Source organism: Pseudophryne corroboree, chromosome 7 (genome assembly GCF_028390025.1).
Source record: "Pseudophryne corroboree isolate aPseCor3 chromosome 7, aPseCor3.hap2, whole genome shotgun sequence".
Lineage (NCBI taxonomy): Eukaryota > Metazoa > Chordata > Amphibia > Anura > Myobatrachidae > Pseudophryne > Pseudophryne corroboree.
Window position 1 is genome coordinate 448,823,998 of NC_086450.1, and position 20,659 is coordinate 448,844,656.

Sequence of the window (20,659 nt, forward strand, 5' to 3'; positions counted from 1 at the left end):
TCTCCCTCTGTCTCTCCAAAGGGCTAGTGGGTCCTGTCCTCTATCAGAGCATTCCCTGTGTGTGTGCTGTGTGTCGGTACGTGTGTGTCGACAGGTAGGAGGACGATGTTGGTGAGGAGGCGGAGCAATTGCCTGTAATGGTGATGTCACTCTCTAGGGAGTCGACACCGGAATGGATGGCTTATTTAGGAAATTACGTGATAATGTCAACACGCTGCAAGGTCGGTTGACGACATGAGACGGCCGACAAACAATTAGTACGGTCCAGACGTCTCAAAAACACCGTCAAGGGTTTTAAAACGCCCGTTTACTTTAGTCGGTCGACACAGACACAGACAGGGACACTGAATCCAGTGTCGACGGTGAATAAACAAACGTATTCCTTATTAGGGCCACACGTTAAAGGCAATGAAGGAGGTGTTACGTATTTCTGATACTACAAGTACCACAAAAGAGGGTATTATGTGGGATGTGAAAAAACTACCATAGTTTTTCCTGAATCAGATAAATTAAATAAAGTGTGTGATGATGCGTGGGTTCCCCCCGATAGAAAATTATGGGCGGTATACCCTTTCCCGCCAGAAGTTAGGGCGCGTTGGGAAACACCCTTTAAGGTGGATAAGGCGCTCACACGCTTATCAAAACAAGTGGCGGTACCGTCTATAGATAGGGCCGTCCTCAAGGACCAGCTGACAAGGCTGGAAAATATAATAAAAAGTATATACACACATACTGGTGTTATACTGCGGCCAGCGATCGCCTCAGCCTGGATGTGCAGAGCTAGGGTGGCTTGGTCGGATTCCCTGACTAAAAATATTGATACCCTTGACAGGGACAGTATTTTATTGACTATAGAGCATTTCTATATATGCGAGATGCACAGAGGGATATTTGCACTCTGGCATCATGAATAAACGCGATGTCCATAACTGCCAGAAGATGTTATGGACACGACAGTGGTCAGGTGATGCAGATTCCAAACGGCACAGTATGGCCGTATACAGGAAGAGGACTTGTTTGGGGTCGGTCCATCGGACCTGGTGGTCACGGCAACTGCTGGAAAATCCACCGTTTTTTACCCTAAGTCACATCTCTGCAGAAAAAGACACCGTCTTTTCAGCCTCAGTCCTCTCGTCCCTATAAGATCATATCTGCCCAGGGATAGAGGAAAGGGAAGAAGACTGCAGCATGCAGCCCATTCCCAGGAACAGAAGCGTTCCACCGCGTCTGACAAGTTCTCAGCATGGCGCTGAGACCGTACAGGACCCCTGGATCCTACAAGTAGTATCCCGGGGGTACAGATGGGAATGTCGAGACGTTTCCCCTTCGCAGGCTCCTGAAGTCTGCTTTACCAAGTCTCCCTCCGACAAGGAGGTAGTATGGGAAAAAATTCACAAGCTGTATTCCCAGCAGGTGATAATTAAATTACCCCTCCTACTACAGAAAAGGGGTATTATTCCACACTATATTGTGGTACTGAAGCCAGAAGGCTAGGTGAGACTTATTCTAAAAAAATTTTTTTGAACACTTACAAAGGTTCAAATTAAGATGAAGTCACTCAGAGCAGTGATAACGAACCAGGAATAAGGGGACTATATAGTGTCCCGGGACATCAGGGATGCTTACCTCTATGTCCCAAATTTGCCCTTCTCACTAAGGGTACCTCAGGTTCGTGGTGCAGAACTGTCACTATCAGTTTCAGACGCTGCCGTTTGGATTGTCCACGGCACCCTGGGGTCTTTACCAAGGTAATGGCCGAATTGATGATTCTTCTTCGAAGAAAAGGCGTCTTAATTATCCCTTACTTGGACGATCTCCTGATAGGGGCATAGTCCAGGGAACAGTTGGAGGTCGGAGTAGCACTATCTCGGATACTGCTACAATCAGCACGGGTGGATTCTAAATATTCCAAAATCGCAGCTGATCCCGACGACACGTCTGCTGTGCCTAGGGATGATTCTGGACACAGTCCAGAAAAAGGTGTTTCTCCCGGAAGAGAAAGCCAGGGAGTTATCCGAGCAAGTCAGGAACCTCCTAAAAACAGTGCATCATTGCACAAGGGTCCTGGTAAAAATGGTGGCTTCCTACGAAGCAATTCCATTCGGCAGATTTCACGTAAGAACTTTTCAGTGGGATCTGCTGGACAAATGGTCCGGATCGCATCTTCAGATGCATCAGCGGATAACCCAATATCCAAGGACAAGGGTGTCTCTCCTGTGGTGGTTATAGAGTGCTCATCTTCTAGAGGGCAGCAGATTCGGCATTCAGGATTGGATGCTGGTAACCACGGAGCCCAGCCTGAGAGGCTGGGGAGCAGTCACACAAGGAAAAAATTTCCAGGGAGTGTGATCAAGTATGGAGACTTTTCTCCACATAAATATACTGGAGCTAAGGGTAAATTTATAATGCTCTAAGCTTAGCAAGACCTCTGCTTCAAGGTCAGCCGGTATTGATCCAGTGGGAAAAACATCACGGCAGTCGCCCACGTAAACAGACAGGGCGACACAAGAAGCAGGAGGGCAATGGCAGAAACTGCAAGGACTTTTCGCTGGGCGGAAAATCATGTGATAACACTGTCAGCAGTTTTTCATCCCGGGAATGGAAACTGGGAAGCAGACTTCCTCAGCACGACCTCCACCCGGGAGAGTGGAAACTTCATTGAGAAGTTTTTTCCACATGATTGTAAACCGTTGGGAAATACCAAAGGTGGACATGATGGCGTCCCGTCTGAACAAAAAACGGGACAGGTATTGCACCAGGTCAAGAGACCCTCAGGCAATAGATGTGGACATTCTGGTAACACCGTGGGTGTACCAGTCGGTGTATGTGTTCCCTCCTCTGCTTCTCATACCTAAGGTGCTGAGAATTATAAGACGTAGAGGAGTAAGAACTATACTCATGGCTCCGGATTGGCCAAGAAGGACTTGGTACCCGGAACTTCAAGAGATGCTTACAGAGGTCTTATGGCCTCTGCCGCTAAGAAGGGACTTGCTTCAGCAAGTACCATGTCTGTTCCAAGACTTACCGCAGCTGCGTTTGTCGGCATGGCGATGGAAAGCCGGATCCTAAGGGAAAAAAGGCATTCCGGAAGAGGTCATTCCTACCCTGGTCAAAGCCAGAAAGGAGGTGACCGCACAACATTATCACCACGTGTGGCGAAAATATGTTGCGTGGTGTGAGGCCAGGAAGGCCCACAAAGAAATTTCAACTCGGTCGTTTCCTGCATTTCCTGAAAACAGGAGTGTCTATGGGCCTCAAATTGGGGTCCATTAAGGTTCAAATTCGGCCCTGTAAATTTTCTTCCAGAAAGAATTGGCTTCAGTTCCTGAAGTCCAGAAGTTTGTCAAGGGAGTATTGCATATACAAACCCCTTTTTTGTGCCTCCAGTGGCACTGTGGGATCTCAACGTAGTTCTGGGATTCCTCAAATCACATTGGTTTAAAACCAGTCAAATCTGTGGATTTGAAGCATCTCACATAAAAAGTGACCATGCTCTTGGCCCTGGCCTGGACCAGGCGAGTGTCAAATTGGTGGTTTTTTCTCAAAAAAGCCCATATCTGTTTGTCCATTCGGACAGGGCAGAGCTGCGGACTCGTCCCCAGTTCTCTCCCTAAGGTGGTGTCAGTGTTTCACCTGAACCAGCTTATTGTGGTGCCTTGCACCTACTAGGGACTTGGAGGACTCCAAGTTGCTAGGAGTTGTCAGGGCCCTGAAAATATGTTCCAGGACAGCTGGAGTCAGAAAATCTGACTCGCTGTTTATACTGTATGCACCCAACAAGTTGGGTGCGCCTGCTTCTAAGCAGGCGATTGCTCGTTGGATTTGTAACACAATTCAACTTGCACATTCTGAGGCAGGCCTGCCACAGTCTAAATCGGTTAAGGCCCATTCCACAAGGAAGGTGGGCTCATCTTGGGCGGCTGCCCGAGAGGTCTCGGCATTACAACTCTGCCGAGCAGCTACGTGGTCAGGGGAAAACACGTTTGTAAAATTCTACAAATTTGATATCCTGGCAAAAGAGGACCTGGAGTTCTCTCATTCGGTGCTGCAGAGTCATCCGCACTCTCCCGCCCGTTTGGGAGCTTTGGTATAATCCCCATGGTCCTTTCAGGAACCCCAGCATCCACTAGGACGATAGAGAAAATAAGAATTTACTTACCGATAATTCTATTTCTCGGAGTCCGTAGTGGATGCTGGGCGCCCATCCCAAGTGCGGATTATCTGCAATACTTGTACATAGTTACAAAAATCGGGTTATTATTGTTGTGAGCCATCTTTTCAGAGGCTCCGCTGTTATCATACTGTTAACTGGGTTTAGATCACAAGTTGTACGGTGTGATTGGTGTGGCTGGTATGAGTCTTACCCGGGATTCAAAATTCCTCCCTTATTGTGTACGCTCGTCCGGGCACAGTACCTAACTGGCTTGGAGGAGGGTCATAGGGGGAGGAGCCAGTGCACACCACCTGATCCTAAAGCTTTACTTTTTGTGCCCTGTCTCCTGCGGAGCCGCTATCCCCCCATGGTCCTTTCAGGAACCCCAGCATCCACTACGGACTCCGAGAAATAGAATTATCGGTAAGTAAATTCTTATTTTTTAAACCTACCGGTAAATCTTTTTCTCCTAGTCCGTAGAGGATGCTGGGCGCCCATCCCAGTGCGGAAAATCTGCAAGACTTGTATATAGTAAGCACATAAGGGTTATGTTACAGTTAGAATCGGTCTTGGACCGATACTGTTGTTTGTTCATACTGTTAACTGGTTAGGTGTATTCCAGGTTATATGGTATGATTGGTGTGGGCTGGTATGAATCTTGCCCTTAGATTAACAAAATCCTTTCCTCGTATTGTCCATCTCCTCTGGGCACAGTTCTTTAACTGAGGTCTGGAGGAGGGGCATAGAGGGAGGAGCCAGTGCACACCATACTAGAAAGTTCTTTTAGGTGCCCATGTCTCCTGCGGAGCCCGTCTATACCCCATGGTCCTTACGGAGTCCCCAACATCCTCTACGGACTAGGAGAAAAAGATTTACCGGTAGGTTTAAAATATTATTTTTCCAAGCTTGTTGTAAACATCCGCCCTTTTGGGTTACATCCCGCCCCACTCCTTATCTGATCCTAATCTTCCCCGCACGGGAAATGTTTTACACCCGTACCCGCTGCCCAGAGTAAGCACCTTGGCTTTTTGGTTACTGTGTATAACCCGTCTCCCCCGTGTCGTCTTGCAGGAGGTGAATCTCAAAGTGGCGAGGACCAGTCAGCTCCTTCACTTTGCTTTCCGGGATGACAAGCAGTGGAAAATGCAGCAGGTATAATTCCTTACCATAGACCCCTCCTATTGTTACTGGAACATAGGGCCAGTGGGCAGCAGCCATATTTGGTGATGGATGAACATGATTCCTTGTATGTCTGTCAGGCTTACTGCATCTTTGCTGTTAATATCCTTGACTGACTTACAGTCTATGGCAGTCATTTTCAACCTTTTTTTACTCGCGGCACACCAAACAATATTTAAAAATTTCAAGGCACACCATCAGTTCTCCACAGAAAAAAACAAAAAACACACATTGGCCCTCACAGTAAAAAAATAAAATTCCACACATACATTGGCCTACACAGAAAAAACAATCACATTGGTCCCCACATAAATCATGTTGCTCCCTACATAAATTCTAATTCTCCCCACATAAATCAATCACATAGCTCTCCACATAAATCCTATTGCTCCCCACATGAATTATTCACATTATTCCCCCCATAAATCCTTATTCTCCCCACATAAATCCTATTGTTCCCCACAGGAGAAATAAAATAATAAATATTAGCCCCTACCGGTCAGCTGTCCTCCTTCCTGTTCCTCAGTGGCGGGAGTTGTTCATAGTGGAGTGCTGTGAATACTGAGCAGCGGGCAGTTGGGCAGGTGTGGATGTGGGTCGGCAAGGAAAGCTGTGTATGCAGGCAGGAACTGTAAGATGTGTATGCAGGCGGGTGGGCTGGGTGGTGATACACGGCTGACGTGACCTATGATATCACACCGCCGCATCTTTAAGGCGCAGGTCACGGCCAGAGCACAACTGATCCTCTAAGAAGAGCCTGGGCCAACAGTTCACTATGAAGGTGCAGGAAGCTGCTCTGGCTCCGCGGCACACCTTGCAGCTGGTCGCGGCACACTAGTGTGCCACAGCACACTGGTTGAAAAAGCCTGGTCTATGGGATCGGCTAGAACACCTCCATTGGAAATGGGGGCTCACCGGATCACCACTGGGAGTGCATCTTAACAACAGAGCATCTGCAAACACTGGTTCCCAGTAGCTCCAGCCGATGTACCTTCTCCGGTTACATTTCTACAGCCCATTCCTCCTGTTTAGTGTGAAGGCAGTGGTGAGTTTCCATGTGCTACATGTGACATAACAGTGCACATCTTCATGACACGATGATATATAAAAGAACCATATAGAAAAATATGCTACAGATGGGTTCACATACACCTAACATCAAATGGCACAAAATAGCCCCTATATACCTAGTACACGATAATCGGACTAATATGCAAAATTGAGGAAAAAGTAGCACAATAAAGGACAAAATGTGCAGCATGGGAATCGCGTCAGATGCACCATATAGTGCAAAACAGATAGTTGTATGAGGACACACATGAAATGCAGCACTATAGTTACCCATTTACTTATATAGCACCACTATATTGCACAGTGCCGTACAGAGAGTATGTAATATTTCCTAAACGTCCCTCCCCCATTGGAGCTTATAGTCTGAATTCCCTAACACATACACAGGTACACCGAGCAGCCAGTCCACCTACCAGTATGTATATAAAGTGTGGGAGAAAACCGGAGTACCTGGAGAATACCCACACAAAGAAGAGGAGAACATAAAAACTCCACACAAATGGGTCCCTGGTTGTGAATCCAACACGTGAACCAGTGCTGTGAGTTGGCGATGCTAACCACTGTGCCACCTGTAAATCTGATCTGTGTGCAAGTGGCTACTTTGAAAACAAAGGTGATGGTGAAACAGGGTAACATACGTGTACTGGCAGAACATACTGGAATCGCCAGCTGTCCAATACAACGTGCTCTTTTTTTTATTCTAGATATGTGCTGGGAAACTGTACATAAATATTTCCTGTAAGAGGCACAAGCCGGAATATAAGGGACAGTCGGAGGCTAAAACGTATAGCTAGGATATCTGTGTAAACGTTGGCTCTATGTTATAGGTGTCCTTTTATAGTAGGTTTTGTTTATCTAGAAGTGTACTACATCTATAGGAGTGCTAGCTCGTTCCTGTATTACAGAGTACACTAGGGGGGATATTCAATTGTTTGTAAAGTCAGTTGGGTGCCCCAGCCAATCAGCTCCTAACTGCCTTGTTACAGGCTGGCTTTGAAAAATGACAGGAGCTGATTGGTTGGTACTTCATATCCGTCTACTGTATCTACATCCAAGGCTTTAGTAAATAGACCCCACAGACAGGTAAAACTTGACATGCAGCTTAACTGCCCATTGCTCTATTATCACATGAGCTGTGTAAACTAAGGTTCTATTCCATGTATTGTCCAGATCCAGGACGCCAGGAATCATGTGAATCAGGCTATTTATCTGCTCACCAACCGGGGTGAGAACTACACATTCCAAACCGGGGCTGAGGTGCTTAAGGTGAGACGCGTGGCCGCTGCCTTGCTCTTTAACGTGAGTGTGGTGTCGCTTCTCTCATTGCTGCTTGTGGCCACTACACCCTCGTAGCCCATTGGCCGCATCTCCGCCCCCGTCTTTATTAGAGTTACCGCCAAATCTTTGTCCCCTGTCTAATGCAATGGGCTTTCCTCTCTGCAGCTGATGGATGCCGTAATGCTGCAACTAACCAGAGCCCGAAATCGCCTCACTACCCCAGCCACCATGACCCTGCCTGAGGTGGCCACGAGTGGACTTACGGTAAGGATAGCAGTGGGGAGACTAGGCAGAAACCCAGCCCTGCCATAGTCTGTACTGGGTGGGAGGAAGGGGTGGGGCTGCATTGGCAGAGTGGCAGCCATTTTGTACCTGTGATGTCACTAGCTCCTATGGAATGGATTGTCAGTGTTTCTTTATGTAAGAGAATGCTGATGCCCACTGTTTGCTTTCATAAAGACCCTTCCTGTCTGGTATATTGTGGTGAAGAGATACTGACTTCATACTGCTATCCTGACTCTTTGTTATCCTTTCAGAAAATGTTCACTCCCGCACTCCCCTCGGACATTCTCCTCAACTTCTATGTGAATGTGAATAAGCTCTGCTTACTGGTCTACCAGCTGCACGCCCTGCAGCCCAACTCCACCAAGGTGGGAGATCATCCCAGGATGATTCAATAGATTCAGTTTGTATGATGTGAGGAGTGTACGGCTGCTCTGCTGTGTGATTTAGCATTAATTAGGCCAGTGGTGGGTAACGGGCGACCCCTCACATCCGGCTTACACTCTCCCTGCCGAGGTCAGGCAGAAGACGAAATAGGGCGGTGTGCTCTCCTGCCTTCCACTGCGCGGGCAGGGTGGAACTGTAAAAGTCGGGTCACTTCTTAGGTTTGGCCTCTTGCAACAATGATTAGATCTGGCTCACTGAGATACAGACCAGGGTGTGCTAGAAGCACCAGAGCAGAGAGCAACACCCCATGCAGGAAAGAGGAAGCATGGGTTGTGACAGGTACAGGGTGCTAGAATGAACACTATATACAAGATATAAAGCACACACCTAGTAACCGTACACGTCCAGCTGCGAGACCCTGCTTGTGCAGTATAAAGTGAACGTCTGCGATAGTCTGTGGAATGTGGGGGGAGGTTTGGCGTACACACACTTGTGTTCTGAGGCTGTGGGGAGCGATTTTGGGGCAAGAGAAAGAACGGTAACGTGCGGTCCCTTTAGGAGATTGCACGTCCACATACTGTATGCAGACAGCTATTTAATTGCCCACCGCTAAATTAGGATGCTGTACACCGATCTGGCTACAAGCATCAGAGTAAACAAGCCAATTGAGACATTCCAGTCAAATCACCTGTTTAGGATCTCTTAAGGGGGGTACTCCCGGTGCGATCGCTGCTTAAAATCCAAGCAATCTGACTAGATTGCTTAGATTTTAAGCAGTGATCTCTCCGTGTGTACCCCTCACAGTGATAGCGCTGCGCAGCCCCGCGCATCGCTATCGCTGGTGCTAGATTGGCCAATCTAGTGGGTCGCTCACTTCACCCACTGGGTGAAATGAGCGCCCCCCCCCGCCCCGTCTCCCCCCGCACGCTCAGCACACATGCTCTATGCTGAGCGGGGGGAGAGATATGTGCTGAGCGGTTCGCTCAGCACACATCTCTCCCACATCGGCCGGTGAGTACTGGCCTTTAGATGCCTATAAGGACAGACGATAAGGCCAGATATGACGACACTGGTTGGCTGAGCACCCCTTAAGATACTATGGGGCATATTTATTAAGCCTGGTGAAGTGATAAAGTGGAAGGTGATAATGCACCAGTCAGTCAGCTCCTAACGGTCTTTATTCAAACCCAGCCTGTAACATGGCAGTTAGGAGATGATTGGCTGGTCCTTTATCACCTTCCACTTTATCACTTCACAGAGTTTAGTAAATCTGCCCCTATATCACTGACACAACCTCTCTTCTGCATCTTGCTCTGAAGCCTATATAACATTGTCAATAGGACTATCGACCTACTCGTATGTTGCAGGGAGCCTAATGTGGCTGAGAACAGAGGAGAATCCCTTGCAGTTACTCAGATTTGAGTTAATTGTACAGTATTTCTCCCTCAGCTGTAGGGAGTCACAGATGTAGGGCCGTGCCTTAATCCTTGGTTCCAGGTGGAGGGAAAAAACATCTCCTTAACTTCCATGCTCCTAAATTGTTGTTGACCCCCAATTCCCTGGCGTTGTGCTATTCTGTTGTTCCTCCCTGTAAACAAATCGATCTATTTCCATGGAGCTGCAGAGGAGCAATTCTGCAAAGTGCCCGCTCTGTCACCAAGCTTCCGCATACTTCCTGCATCTGTAAGGTGAATGATGTCATAGGCAGGTGGATCCACCAGGTGGAGCTCCCTGTTAAAGCTGTTGCTCCTCTCCTGTGGAGTTTTTGCATTTTGACTTCCCAACATCTGCGTCCTCTCTGCTGCTAAAGGATTAAAATATAAATTTGCTTTTCCCCTCCCACACGCTGACTTCAGCTCTCCCTCCCGCATGGTCTGGTAGTTACAGCAGTGAGTGGTTTCATTGGGATTTCTGCCACACTAACACTATTCTGTATAATTGCCATTTGATGACAACTCCTTCTCTTTTACAATTGAATCTGTTTCCTGTGAAGTCTGGCTGGTAAGGGAGAGATGGCATGGGTGCCTGATGCCCAGTAGTATAGATGTTTAATCACTGTTTATTTTACGTCTCTTCCATTGCCAGAATTTCCGACCGGCTGGCAGTTCTGTCCTGCATAATCCCGGAGCTATGTTGTGAGTATATACATACAGCTATCTGTATATAATGGTCTCCACATTAGGCCGATAATCTAAAATCAGATGCCTCATCTGACTGCACTACACGAGTAATTGGGCACTGGCGCCTCACCCACCTGACTCTGTTCTAAACCACTGTGACCTGTAATCTGACCCTGGTACCTCACCCATCTGACTCTGTACTACACCACTGTGACCTGAAATGTGACCCTGTGCCTATACCACTGACCTGTAATGTGACCCTGTGCCTACACCACCGACCTGTAATGTGACCCTGTGCCTACACCACTGACCTGTAATTTGACCCTGGTTCCTCTCCCATCTGACTCTGTACTACACCACTGTGACCTGTAATCTAACCCTGGTGCCTCTCCTATCTCTCTCTACTACAGCACTGTAATCTGACCCTAGTACCTCTACCTTCTGTCTCCGTACTACACCACTGTGACCTGTAATGCAATCCTGTGCCTACACCACTGACCTGTAATCTAACCCTGGTACTTCTCCCATCTGACTCTGTACTACACCACTGTGACCTGTAATCTGACCCTGGTACTTCTCCCATCTGACTCTGTACTACACCACAGTGACCTGTAATCTAACCCTGGTACTTCTCCCATCTGACTCTGTACTACACCACTGTGACCTGTAATCTGAGATTTAAAATAAACAGATTTCCAAAGTCTGATATAAAAGGATATGTAGATTTTATTTATAAAGACCATGAATAATAAAACAAAGAATTCCTTTAAAAAGGTAAGTACCGGTACCCCAAGATGACTCTAAAACATACAACACATAACAATACAAGACATACAAACAAAGAGACTTCCTGTGGGTACACTGGCCCTCATTCCGAGTTGTTCGCTCGCAAGGCGATTTTAGCAGTATTGCACACGCTAAGCCGCCGCCTACTGGGAGTGAATCTTAGCATCTTAAAATTGCGAACGATGTATTCGCAATAATGCGATTACACATCTCGTAGCAGTTTCAGAGTAGCTTCAGACTTACTCGGCATCTGCGATCAGTTCAGTGCTTATCGTTCCTGGTTTGACGTCACAAACACACCCAGCGTTCGCCCAGACACTCCTCCGTTTCTCCAGCCACTCCCGCGTTTTTTCCGGAAACGGTAGCGTTTTTTCCCACACGCCCATAAAACGGCCTGTTTCCGCCCAGTAACACCCATTTCCTGTCAATCACACTACGATCGCCTGAGCGAAGAAAAAGCCGTGAGTAAAAATCCAAACTTCATAGCAAATTTACTTGGCGCAGTCGCAGTGCGGACATTGCGCATGCGCACTAAGCGGAAAAACGCTGCGATGCAAAGAAATTTTCCGAGCGAACGACTCGGAATGACCTCCACTGACCAGCGATTTACCCCACTGGGAATAGTTGGGCTTTTGAGTGGTGTTTTATCACTTAGTGTCAAACAGTGTCCTTATAATGGGCTTAATTCGTTATCAGCTGGGATAGCTTAGTCCAAGCATTAATGTTGTATTTGAAGTCACTGTGACTACTCAGTAACTGATGTTCTCAGTCCTCTTCTAGTAATTAGCACTGTCTCTGCTCCTATATATACATTTGTTTAATAGCACTGACTGGAGGAAAATTGGTAGATCCTACCGTTGTATGTTGGAGAAATAAATGTCCTGTTTGGAGCGTGATTTCTCAGTCCATGAGATGTCCGCGATAGCGGTGGTGTTCGTCTGCCGGCAGACGTCCCGACTCCCCGTGCCTTACTTCCGGGTGGCTGTATGAAGCGGCTCTGGCGGCTTGCTTCTAGACGGCTGTACTGGCTTGACAGTTGGAAAACTTCAAGGCGAAACACCACAATGTGATAAACCTTCTAAATCTGCTTGTCTGGGGGTGGTTTCAGGGTTTTTTTTTTTTCACCCCCGCCAGAGCCGCTTCATACAGCCACCCGGAAGTAAGGCACGGGGAGTCGGGACGTCTGCCGGCAGACGAACACCACCGCTATCGCGGACATCTCATGGACTGAGAAATCACGCTCCAAACAGGACATTTATTTCTCCAACATACAACGGTAGGATCTACCAATTTTCCTCCAGTCAGTGCTATTAAACAAATGTATATATAGGAGCAGAGACAGTGCTAATTACTAGAAGAGGACTGAGAACATCAGTTACTGAGTAGTCACAGTGACTTCAAATACAACATTAATGCTTGGACTAAGCTATCCCAGCTGAAAACGAATTAAGCCCATTATAAGGACACTGTTTGACACTAAGTGATAAAACACCACTCAAAAGCCCAAATATTCCCAGTGGGGTAAATCGCTGGTCAGTGTACCCACAGGAAGTCTCTGTTTGTATGTTTTGTATTGTTATGTGTTGTATGTTTTAGAGTCATCTTGGGGTACCGGTACTTACCTTTTTAAAGGAATTCTTTGTTTTATTATTCATGGTCTTTATAAATAATAAAATCTACATATCCTTTTATATCAGACTTTGGAAATCTGTTTATTATAAATCTCTGTATACCTTCACTTTTTGATTATTCTAGATTTCTTTATTTCAATATTTATACGGATAGGAACAAGCAAGGGATGCGCTGAACAATCTTCTTTTTACAATCGTATTTCTTTATAGTAGGTGTTTTGTAGTACACCTACTAATAGTATATCAGCAGCAACCAGCTTAGTGAGTTTGTGTGGTATTATTTAGCGCATTTCTTCTTTACTATATCTACCTGTAATCTGAGCCTGGTATCTCACCCATTTTACTCTGTACTACACCACTGTGACCTGTAATCTGACCCTGGTACCTCTCCCATCTGACTCTGTACTACACCACTGTGACCTGTCATCTGACCCTGGTACCTCTCCCATCTGACTCTGTACTACACCACTGTGACCTGTAATCTGAGCCTGGTATCTCACCCATTTTACTCTGTACTACACCACTGTGACCTGTAATCTAACCCTGGTACCTCTCCCATCTGTACTACACCACAGAGACCTGTAATCTGACCCTGGTACCTCTCCCTTCTGTCTCTGCACTACACCACTGTGACCTGTAATGCAATCCTGTGCCTACACCACTGACCTGTAATGTGACCCTGTGCCTACACAACTGACCTGTAATGTGACCCTGGTACCTCACCCATCTGACTCTGTAGTACACCACTGTGACCTGTAATCTGACCCTGGTACCTCTCCCATCTCTCTCTACTACAGCGCTGTGATCTGACCCTGGTACCTCTCCCTTCTGTCTCTGTACTACACCACTGTGACCTGTAATGTAATCCTGTGCCTACACCACTGACCTGTAATGTGACCCTGGTACCTCACCCATCTGACTCTAGTACACCACTGTGACCTATAATCTAACCCTGGTACCTCACCCATCTGACTCTGTACTACACCACAGTGACTTGTAATCTGACCCTGGTAACTGTACCATCTGACTCTGCACTACACCTCAGTGACCTGTAATCTGACCCTGTGCCTACACCACTGACCTGTAATTTGACCCTGGTTCCTCTTCCATCTGACTCTGTACTACACCACTGTGACCTGTAATGCAATCCTGTGCCTACACCACTGACCTATAATCTAACCCTGGTACCTCACCCATCTGACTCTGTACTACACCACAGTGACCTGTAATCTAACCCTGGTACTTCTCCCATCTGACTCTGTACTACACCATAGTGACCTGTAATCTAACCCTGGTACTTCTCCCATCTGACTCTGTACTACACCACTGTGACCTGTAATCTGACCCTGGTACCTCACCCATCTGACTCTGTACTACACCACTGTGACCTGTAATCTGAGATTTATAATAAACAGATTTCCAAAGTCTGATATAAAAGGATATGTAGATGTTGTTATTTATAAAGACCATGAATAATAAAACAAAGAATTCCTGTAAAAAGGTAAGTACCGGTACCCCAAGATGACGCTAAAACATACAACACATAACAATACAAGACATACAAACAAAGAGACTTCCTGTGGGTACACTGACCAGCGATTTACCCCACTGGGAATAGTTGGGCTTTTGAGTGGTGTTTTATCACTTAGTGTCAAACAGTGTCCTTATAACGGGCTTAATTCGTTTTCAGTTGGGATAGCTTAGTCCAAGCATTAATGTTGTATTTGAAGTCACTGTGACTACTCAGTAACTGATGTTCTCAGTCCTCTTCTAGTAATTAGCACTGTCTCTGCTCCTATATATACATTTGTTTAAGAGCACTGACTGGAGGAAAATTGGTAGATCCTACCGTTGTATGTTGGAGAAATAAATGTCCTGTTTGGAGCGTGATTTCTCAGTCCATGAGATGTCCTCGATAGCGGTGGTGTTCGTCTGCCGGCAGACGTCCCGACTCCCCGTGCCTTACTTCCGGGTGGCTGTATGAAGCGGCTCTGGTGGCTTGCTTCTAGACGGCTGTACTGGCTTGACAGTTGGAAAACTTCAAGGCGAAACACCACAATGTGATAAACCTTCTAAATCTGCTTGTCTGGGGGTGGTTTCAGTTTTTTTTTTTCACCCCCGCCAGAGCCGCTTCATACAGCCACCCGGAAGTAAGGCACGGGGAGTTGGGGACGTCTGCCGGCAGACGAACACCACCGCTATCGCGGACATCTCATGGACTGAGAAATCACGCTCCAAACAGGACATTTATTTCTCCAACATACAACGGTAGGATCTACCAATTTTCCTCCAGTCAGTGCTCTTAAACAAATGTGTATATAGGAGCAGAGACAGTGCTAATTACTAGAAGAGGACTGAGAACATCAGTTACTGAGTAGTCACAGTGACTTCAAATACAACATTAATGCTTGGACTAAGCTATCCCAGCTGAAAACGAATTAAGCCCATTATAAGGACACTGTTTGACACTAAGTGATAAAACACCACTCAAAAGCCCAACTATTCCCAGTGGGGTAAATCGCTGGTCGGTGTACCCACAGGAAGTCTCTGTTTGTATGTCTTGTATTGTTATGTGTTGTATGTTTTAGAGTCATCTTGGGGTACCGGTACTTACCTTTTTAAAGGAATTCTTTGTTTTATTATTCATGGTCTTTATAAATAATAAAATCTACATATCCTTTTATATCAGACTTTGGAAATCTGTTTATTATAAATCTCTGTATACCTTCGCTTTTTGATTATTCTAGATTTCTTTATTTCAATATTTATACGGATAGGAACAAGCAAGGGATGCGCTGAACTATCTTCTTTTTACAATCATATTTCTTTATAGTAGGTGTTTTGTAGTACACCTACTAATAGTATATCAGCAGCAACCAGCTTAGTGAGTTTGTGTGGTATTATTTAGCGCAGTTCTTCTTTACTATATCTACCTGTAATCTGAGCCTGGTACCTCTCCCATCTGACTCTGTACTACACCACTGTGACCTGTCATCTGACCCTGGTACCTCTCCCATCTGACTCTGTACTACACCACTGTGACCTGTCATCTGACCCTGGTACCTCTCCCATCTGACTCTGTACTACACCACTGTGACCTGTAATCTGAGCCTGGTATCTCACCCATTTTACTCTGTACTACACCACTGTGACCTGTAATCTGACCCTGGTACCTCTCCCACCTGACTCTGTACTACACCACTGTGACCTGTAATCTAACCCTGGTACCTCTCCCATCTGTACTACACCACAGAGACCTGTAATCTGACCCTGGTACCTCTCCCTTCTGTCTCTGCACTACACCACTGTGACCTGTAATGCAATCCTGTGCCTACACCACTGACCTGTAATGTGACCCTGTGCCTACACAACTGACCTGTAATGTGACCCTGGTACCTCACCCATCTGACTCTGTAGTACACCACTGTGACCTGTAATCTGACCCTGGTACCTCTCCCATCTCTCTCTACTACAGCACTGTGATCTGACCCTGGTACCTCTCCCTTCTGTCTCTGTACTACACCACTGTGACCTGTAATGTAATCCTGTGCCTATACCACTGACCTGTAATGTGACCCTGGTACCTCACCCATCTGACTCTGTAGTACACCACTGTGACCTATAATCTAACCCTGGTACCTCACCCATCTGACTCTGTACTACACCTCAGTGACCTGTAATCTGACCCTGGTACCTCTCGCACCTGACTCTGTACTACAATACTGTGACCTGTAATCTAACCCTGATACCTCACCCATCTGACTCTGTACTACACCACTCTGACCTATAATCTAACCCTGGTACCTCTTCCATCTGTACTCCACCACAGTGACCTGTAATCTAACCCTGGTACCTCTCCCACCTGACTGTGCTATACCACCTGTAACCTGAGATTCTAATACCTCACCCCCCTCAGTGACGTGTACTGTAATCGTGTAGGGATCCTATCTGTATGTAAATTACAGGTGCCAATGGTTTAGTAAAATGATTTGTGTACAGAACTCGCGGTTTGACCTCACTGATATTCCCTGATCATGGTTTGGTTTTCTTGCCACCAGTGAGCTGAACAACCAGCGCTTTGAAGTCAGTAATGTACATAAAGTGGAGTGTGTGGTTCCGTGGCTGAACGATGCGCTGGTCTTCTTCACCGTATCTCTCCAGCTCTGTCAGCAACTGAAGGACAAAGTAAGTCTGTCTCACCCGTCGTCTCTGCAGACCTGCTGCCATTATCAGCCTGACCACTGGGGGCACTGTGCCTGCTAGCCTAGTTCATGCAGGATTGGGACAGCTATGGTTTACCGCAATGGTTTCTAGTAACGAGCTGTGAATTCCTAACACACAGTATTCTGAATTATCCAAGTGTCATTTCCTAGCCGTTAAATATTCACTATAAGACATTTTACCCTGCGCTATCCTAAAAAAGTACAGTACACGATTGGTGTAAACTAGTAACAGCTGTCACCGAATCCTGGTGCTACTGTGCCGGCATCTCTTGCTGTCGCTGGCTTCTAGTTAATGGACTGGACGTCGTCTTATGCATATTGGTTCGGCCCGCGGGGCCTCACTAAGGATTCAGTCCTGCTAGAGGGCGCAGTTTGCACCTAGGCAGAATCCCGTTGTGCTATGGAGGGTAAGTTGTATATGTGCTGACAGCTTTATACTGAGAATGGGGGGAAGGTCCTATGTGACCACAGTGTGAAAATGACGCTGTCGGGTATTTGTATGCACCCTATAAAAGCAGGCTGCACACAAGCTCATTAATGCGATGCTTGATCTGTTAGGCGATGCCGTCACCTAATGGAAGCCTATGGGCTTCTTATCCCAAAGTTCACTAAGAGGGATCCAATCAAATCTCTCCTAGTGTCTCCTGTGGCGCACATCTGCCGAAACACGCGCAGATAGGCTTCCTACATCATTAACCTGGGAGCCCTTGTATCGTGATGTACTGCTCTTATTGGGAGAGCTGTCCTTTGATTTATTTTTCTGCTGCGGGGTACACTGGGCTCCACAGGGAATGACATTGGGGTGTAGAGTAGGATCTTGATCCGAGGCACCAACTGGCTCAAAGCTTTGACCTTCTTCCCAGAATGCATAGTGCTGCCTCCTCTGTAGCCCCGCCTCCTTGCACAGGAACTCAGTTTTGTAGTTGATGTCATGCAGTAAGCAGGCATACAGCGGGGGGCTGCTCCAGCAGCCCTGAGAAGCTATTAAAAGAAAAATGAAGACTTCAAGGGCTGCAGCAGAGGCACTGTGAGTGTTAGATGTCAGTCAGACATCTCCTGCTGCAGCTCCATCACCTCCCCCAGCGGCGCTGTATACTCCCGCGCCCTGGTTGCTGGGTACTTACAGCGGAGGCTCCGGTTTTCTTCCAGTTAGTCACACACACGACTGCTGTTCTCCTGGATCGCGTGGCCGCACTCAGGGAGGAGGTAACTGGGTCCCCCCGGCGGGACCCGCTGTAAATTGCTATCCTGAGAAGGCGGGCCGTGCGCGCTGGCGTGGACACTGGTAGTACAGGGACTCCACTAGACCACCAGGGCAAGGGCACAGGTCGGTTTTCTCTCATAAACTGTTTATATAAGCCCACAGTACCCAGTGGTGAAGTCCAGCAGGGGGATAAGGCTTTGACCTGTAGCCACTCACCCAGCCCCAGAGCGCCATTTAGAGTAAATGTTACCGCCCTGGAGCTGCATATCTCTCTCTCACGCCCTATCAGCGTTTTGGCGCCATTAGGGCAAGCTGAGCTGATCCTGGGACTGTTTGGGCAAATCCTCCTCTGTAAAGCCGCCTGCATGTCAACGCTGTGCATTTTACAGGACACTTAAGTATTCTACATGTCTGCTGACAGTGTTAGATAAGAAAGAGTGCATTTAGTCAGGGTTATATAGTGCAAGTACCCTGTGATATACATCCAGTCTTTTCTGTGCATTGTTATATCTATTTCTCTAACGTCCTAAGTGGATGCTGGGGACTCCGTAAGGACCATGGGGATTAGCGGCTCCGCAGGAGACTGGGCACAAAAGTAAAGCTTTAGAACTACCTGGTGTGCACTGGCTCCTCCCCCTATGACCCTCCTCCAAGCCTCAGTTAGATTTCTGTGCCCGAACGAGAAGGGTGCACACTAGTTGGCTCTCCTGAGCTGCTTAGTGAAAAGTTTAGTTTTAGGTTTTTTATTTTCAGTGAGACCTGCTGGCAACAGGCTCACTGCATCGAGGGACTAAGGGGAGAAGAAGCGAACTCACCTGCGTGCAGAGTGGATTGGGCTTCTTAGGCTACTGGACATTAGCTCCAGAGGGACGATCACAGGCCCAGCCATGGATGGGTCCCAGAGCCGCGCCGCCGGCCCCCTTACAGAGCCAGAAGACAGAAGAGGTCCGGAAAATCGGCGGCAGAAGACGTCCTGTCTTCAATAAGGTAGCGCACAGCACTGCAGCTGTGCGCCATTGCTCCTCAGCACACTTCACACTCCGGTCACTGAGGGTGCAGGGCGCTGGGGGGGGAGCGCCCTGAGACGCAATAAAAACACCTTGGATGGCAAAAAATGCATCACATATAGCTCCTGGGCTATATGGATGCATTTAACCCCTGCCAGAATACTTAAGGTGGGTACACACTATTAGATATATCTGCAGATCAATTGATCTGCAGATATATCTGTGTACGGATCGGGCAGTGTGCTGTGCATACACACAGCCCGATCCGTCGGGGGACTGACGTCATGAACTGGGCGGGCGCTCGCGCCCGCCCAGTTCACCTGTCAATCACCGCCGGCCGCCGCAGCATGTGTACGGGTGGTCGGACGACCGCCCCGTACACACACAGCGACGCGCCAATATATCGTTAGATATATTGGCTGTCGGCTGTGCTGCGCGGCCGACGCGATACGTCTGTGAACGACGGAGTTCACAGACGTATCGCCCGTACACACTGGCCGACGGTCCCGCGATGTATCGGCCGTTCAAGAGAACGGCCGATACATCGACCAGTGTGTACGGGCCTTTAGAAAAACAGGAGATAAGGCCGCCAATAAGGGGGCGGAGCCTATCTCCTCAGCACACTGGCGCCATTTTCCCTCACAGCTCCGTTGGAGGGAAGCTCCCTGGCTCTCCCCTGCAGTCACTACACTACAGAAAGGGTTAAAAAAGAGAGGGGGGCACTAATTACGCGCAGTATAAAAGATACAGCAGCTATAAGGGGAAAAACACTTATATAAGGTTATCCCTGTATATATATAGCGCTCTGGTGTGTGCTGGCAAACTCTCCCTCTGTCTCCCCAAAGGGCTAGTGGGGTCCTGTCCTCTATCAGAGCATTCCCTGTGTGTGTGCTGTATGTCGGTACGTTTGTGTCGACATGTATGAGGAGAAAAATGATGTGGAGACGGAGCAGATTGCCTGTAATAGTGATGTCACCCCCTAGGGGGTCGACACCTGAGTGGATGAACTGTTGGAAGGAATTACGTGACAGTGTCAGCTCTGTATAAAAGACAGTGGTTGACATGAGACAGCCGGCTACTCAGCTTGTGCCTGTCCAGACGTCTCATAGGCCGTCAGGGGCTCTAAAGCGCCCGTTACCTCAGCTGGCAGATATAGACGCCGACACGGATACTGACTCCAGTGTCGACGGTGAAGAGACAAATGTGACTTCCAGTAGGGCCACACGTTACATGATGGAGGCAATGAAAAATGTTTTACACATTTCTGATAATACGAGTACCACCAAAAAGGGGTATTATGTTCGGTGAGGAAAAACTACCTGTAGTTTTCCTGAATCT

The 20,659-nt window shown here is 47.5% G+C and overlaps 1 protein-coding gene across 4 annotated transcripts in view; it reads left to right on the forward strand.

The window, feature by feature from the left end:
• The window catches only part of ROGDI (rogdi atypical leucine zipper), a 134,763-nt gene that overhangs the window by 90,013 nt on the left and 24,091 nt on the right, over positions 1–20,659 (forward strand). For all 4 annotated transcript variants that reach the window (XM_063935044.1, XM_063935042.1, XM_063935043.1 and 1 more), the window contains 6 exons: positions 5,225–5,305; positions 7,574–7,669; positions 7,847–7,945; positions 8,218–8,331; positions 10,436–10,485; positions 16,946–17,072. In XM_063935044.1, the coding sequence (XP_063791114.1) occupies positions 5,225–5,305; positions 7,574–7,669; positions 7,847–7,945; positions 8,218–8,331; positions 10,436–10,485; positions 16,946–17,072 (567 nt within the window). The remainder of the gene's footprint in view (positions 1–5,224; positions 5,306–7,573; positions 7,670–7,846; positions 7,946–8,217; positions 8,332–10,435; positions 10,486–16,945; positions 17,073–20,659) is intronic.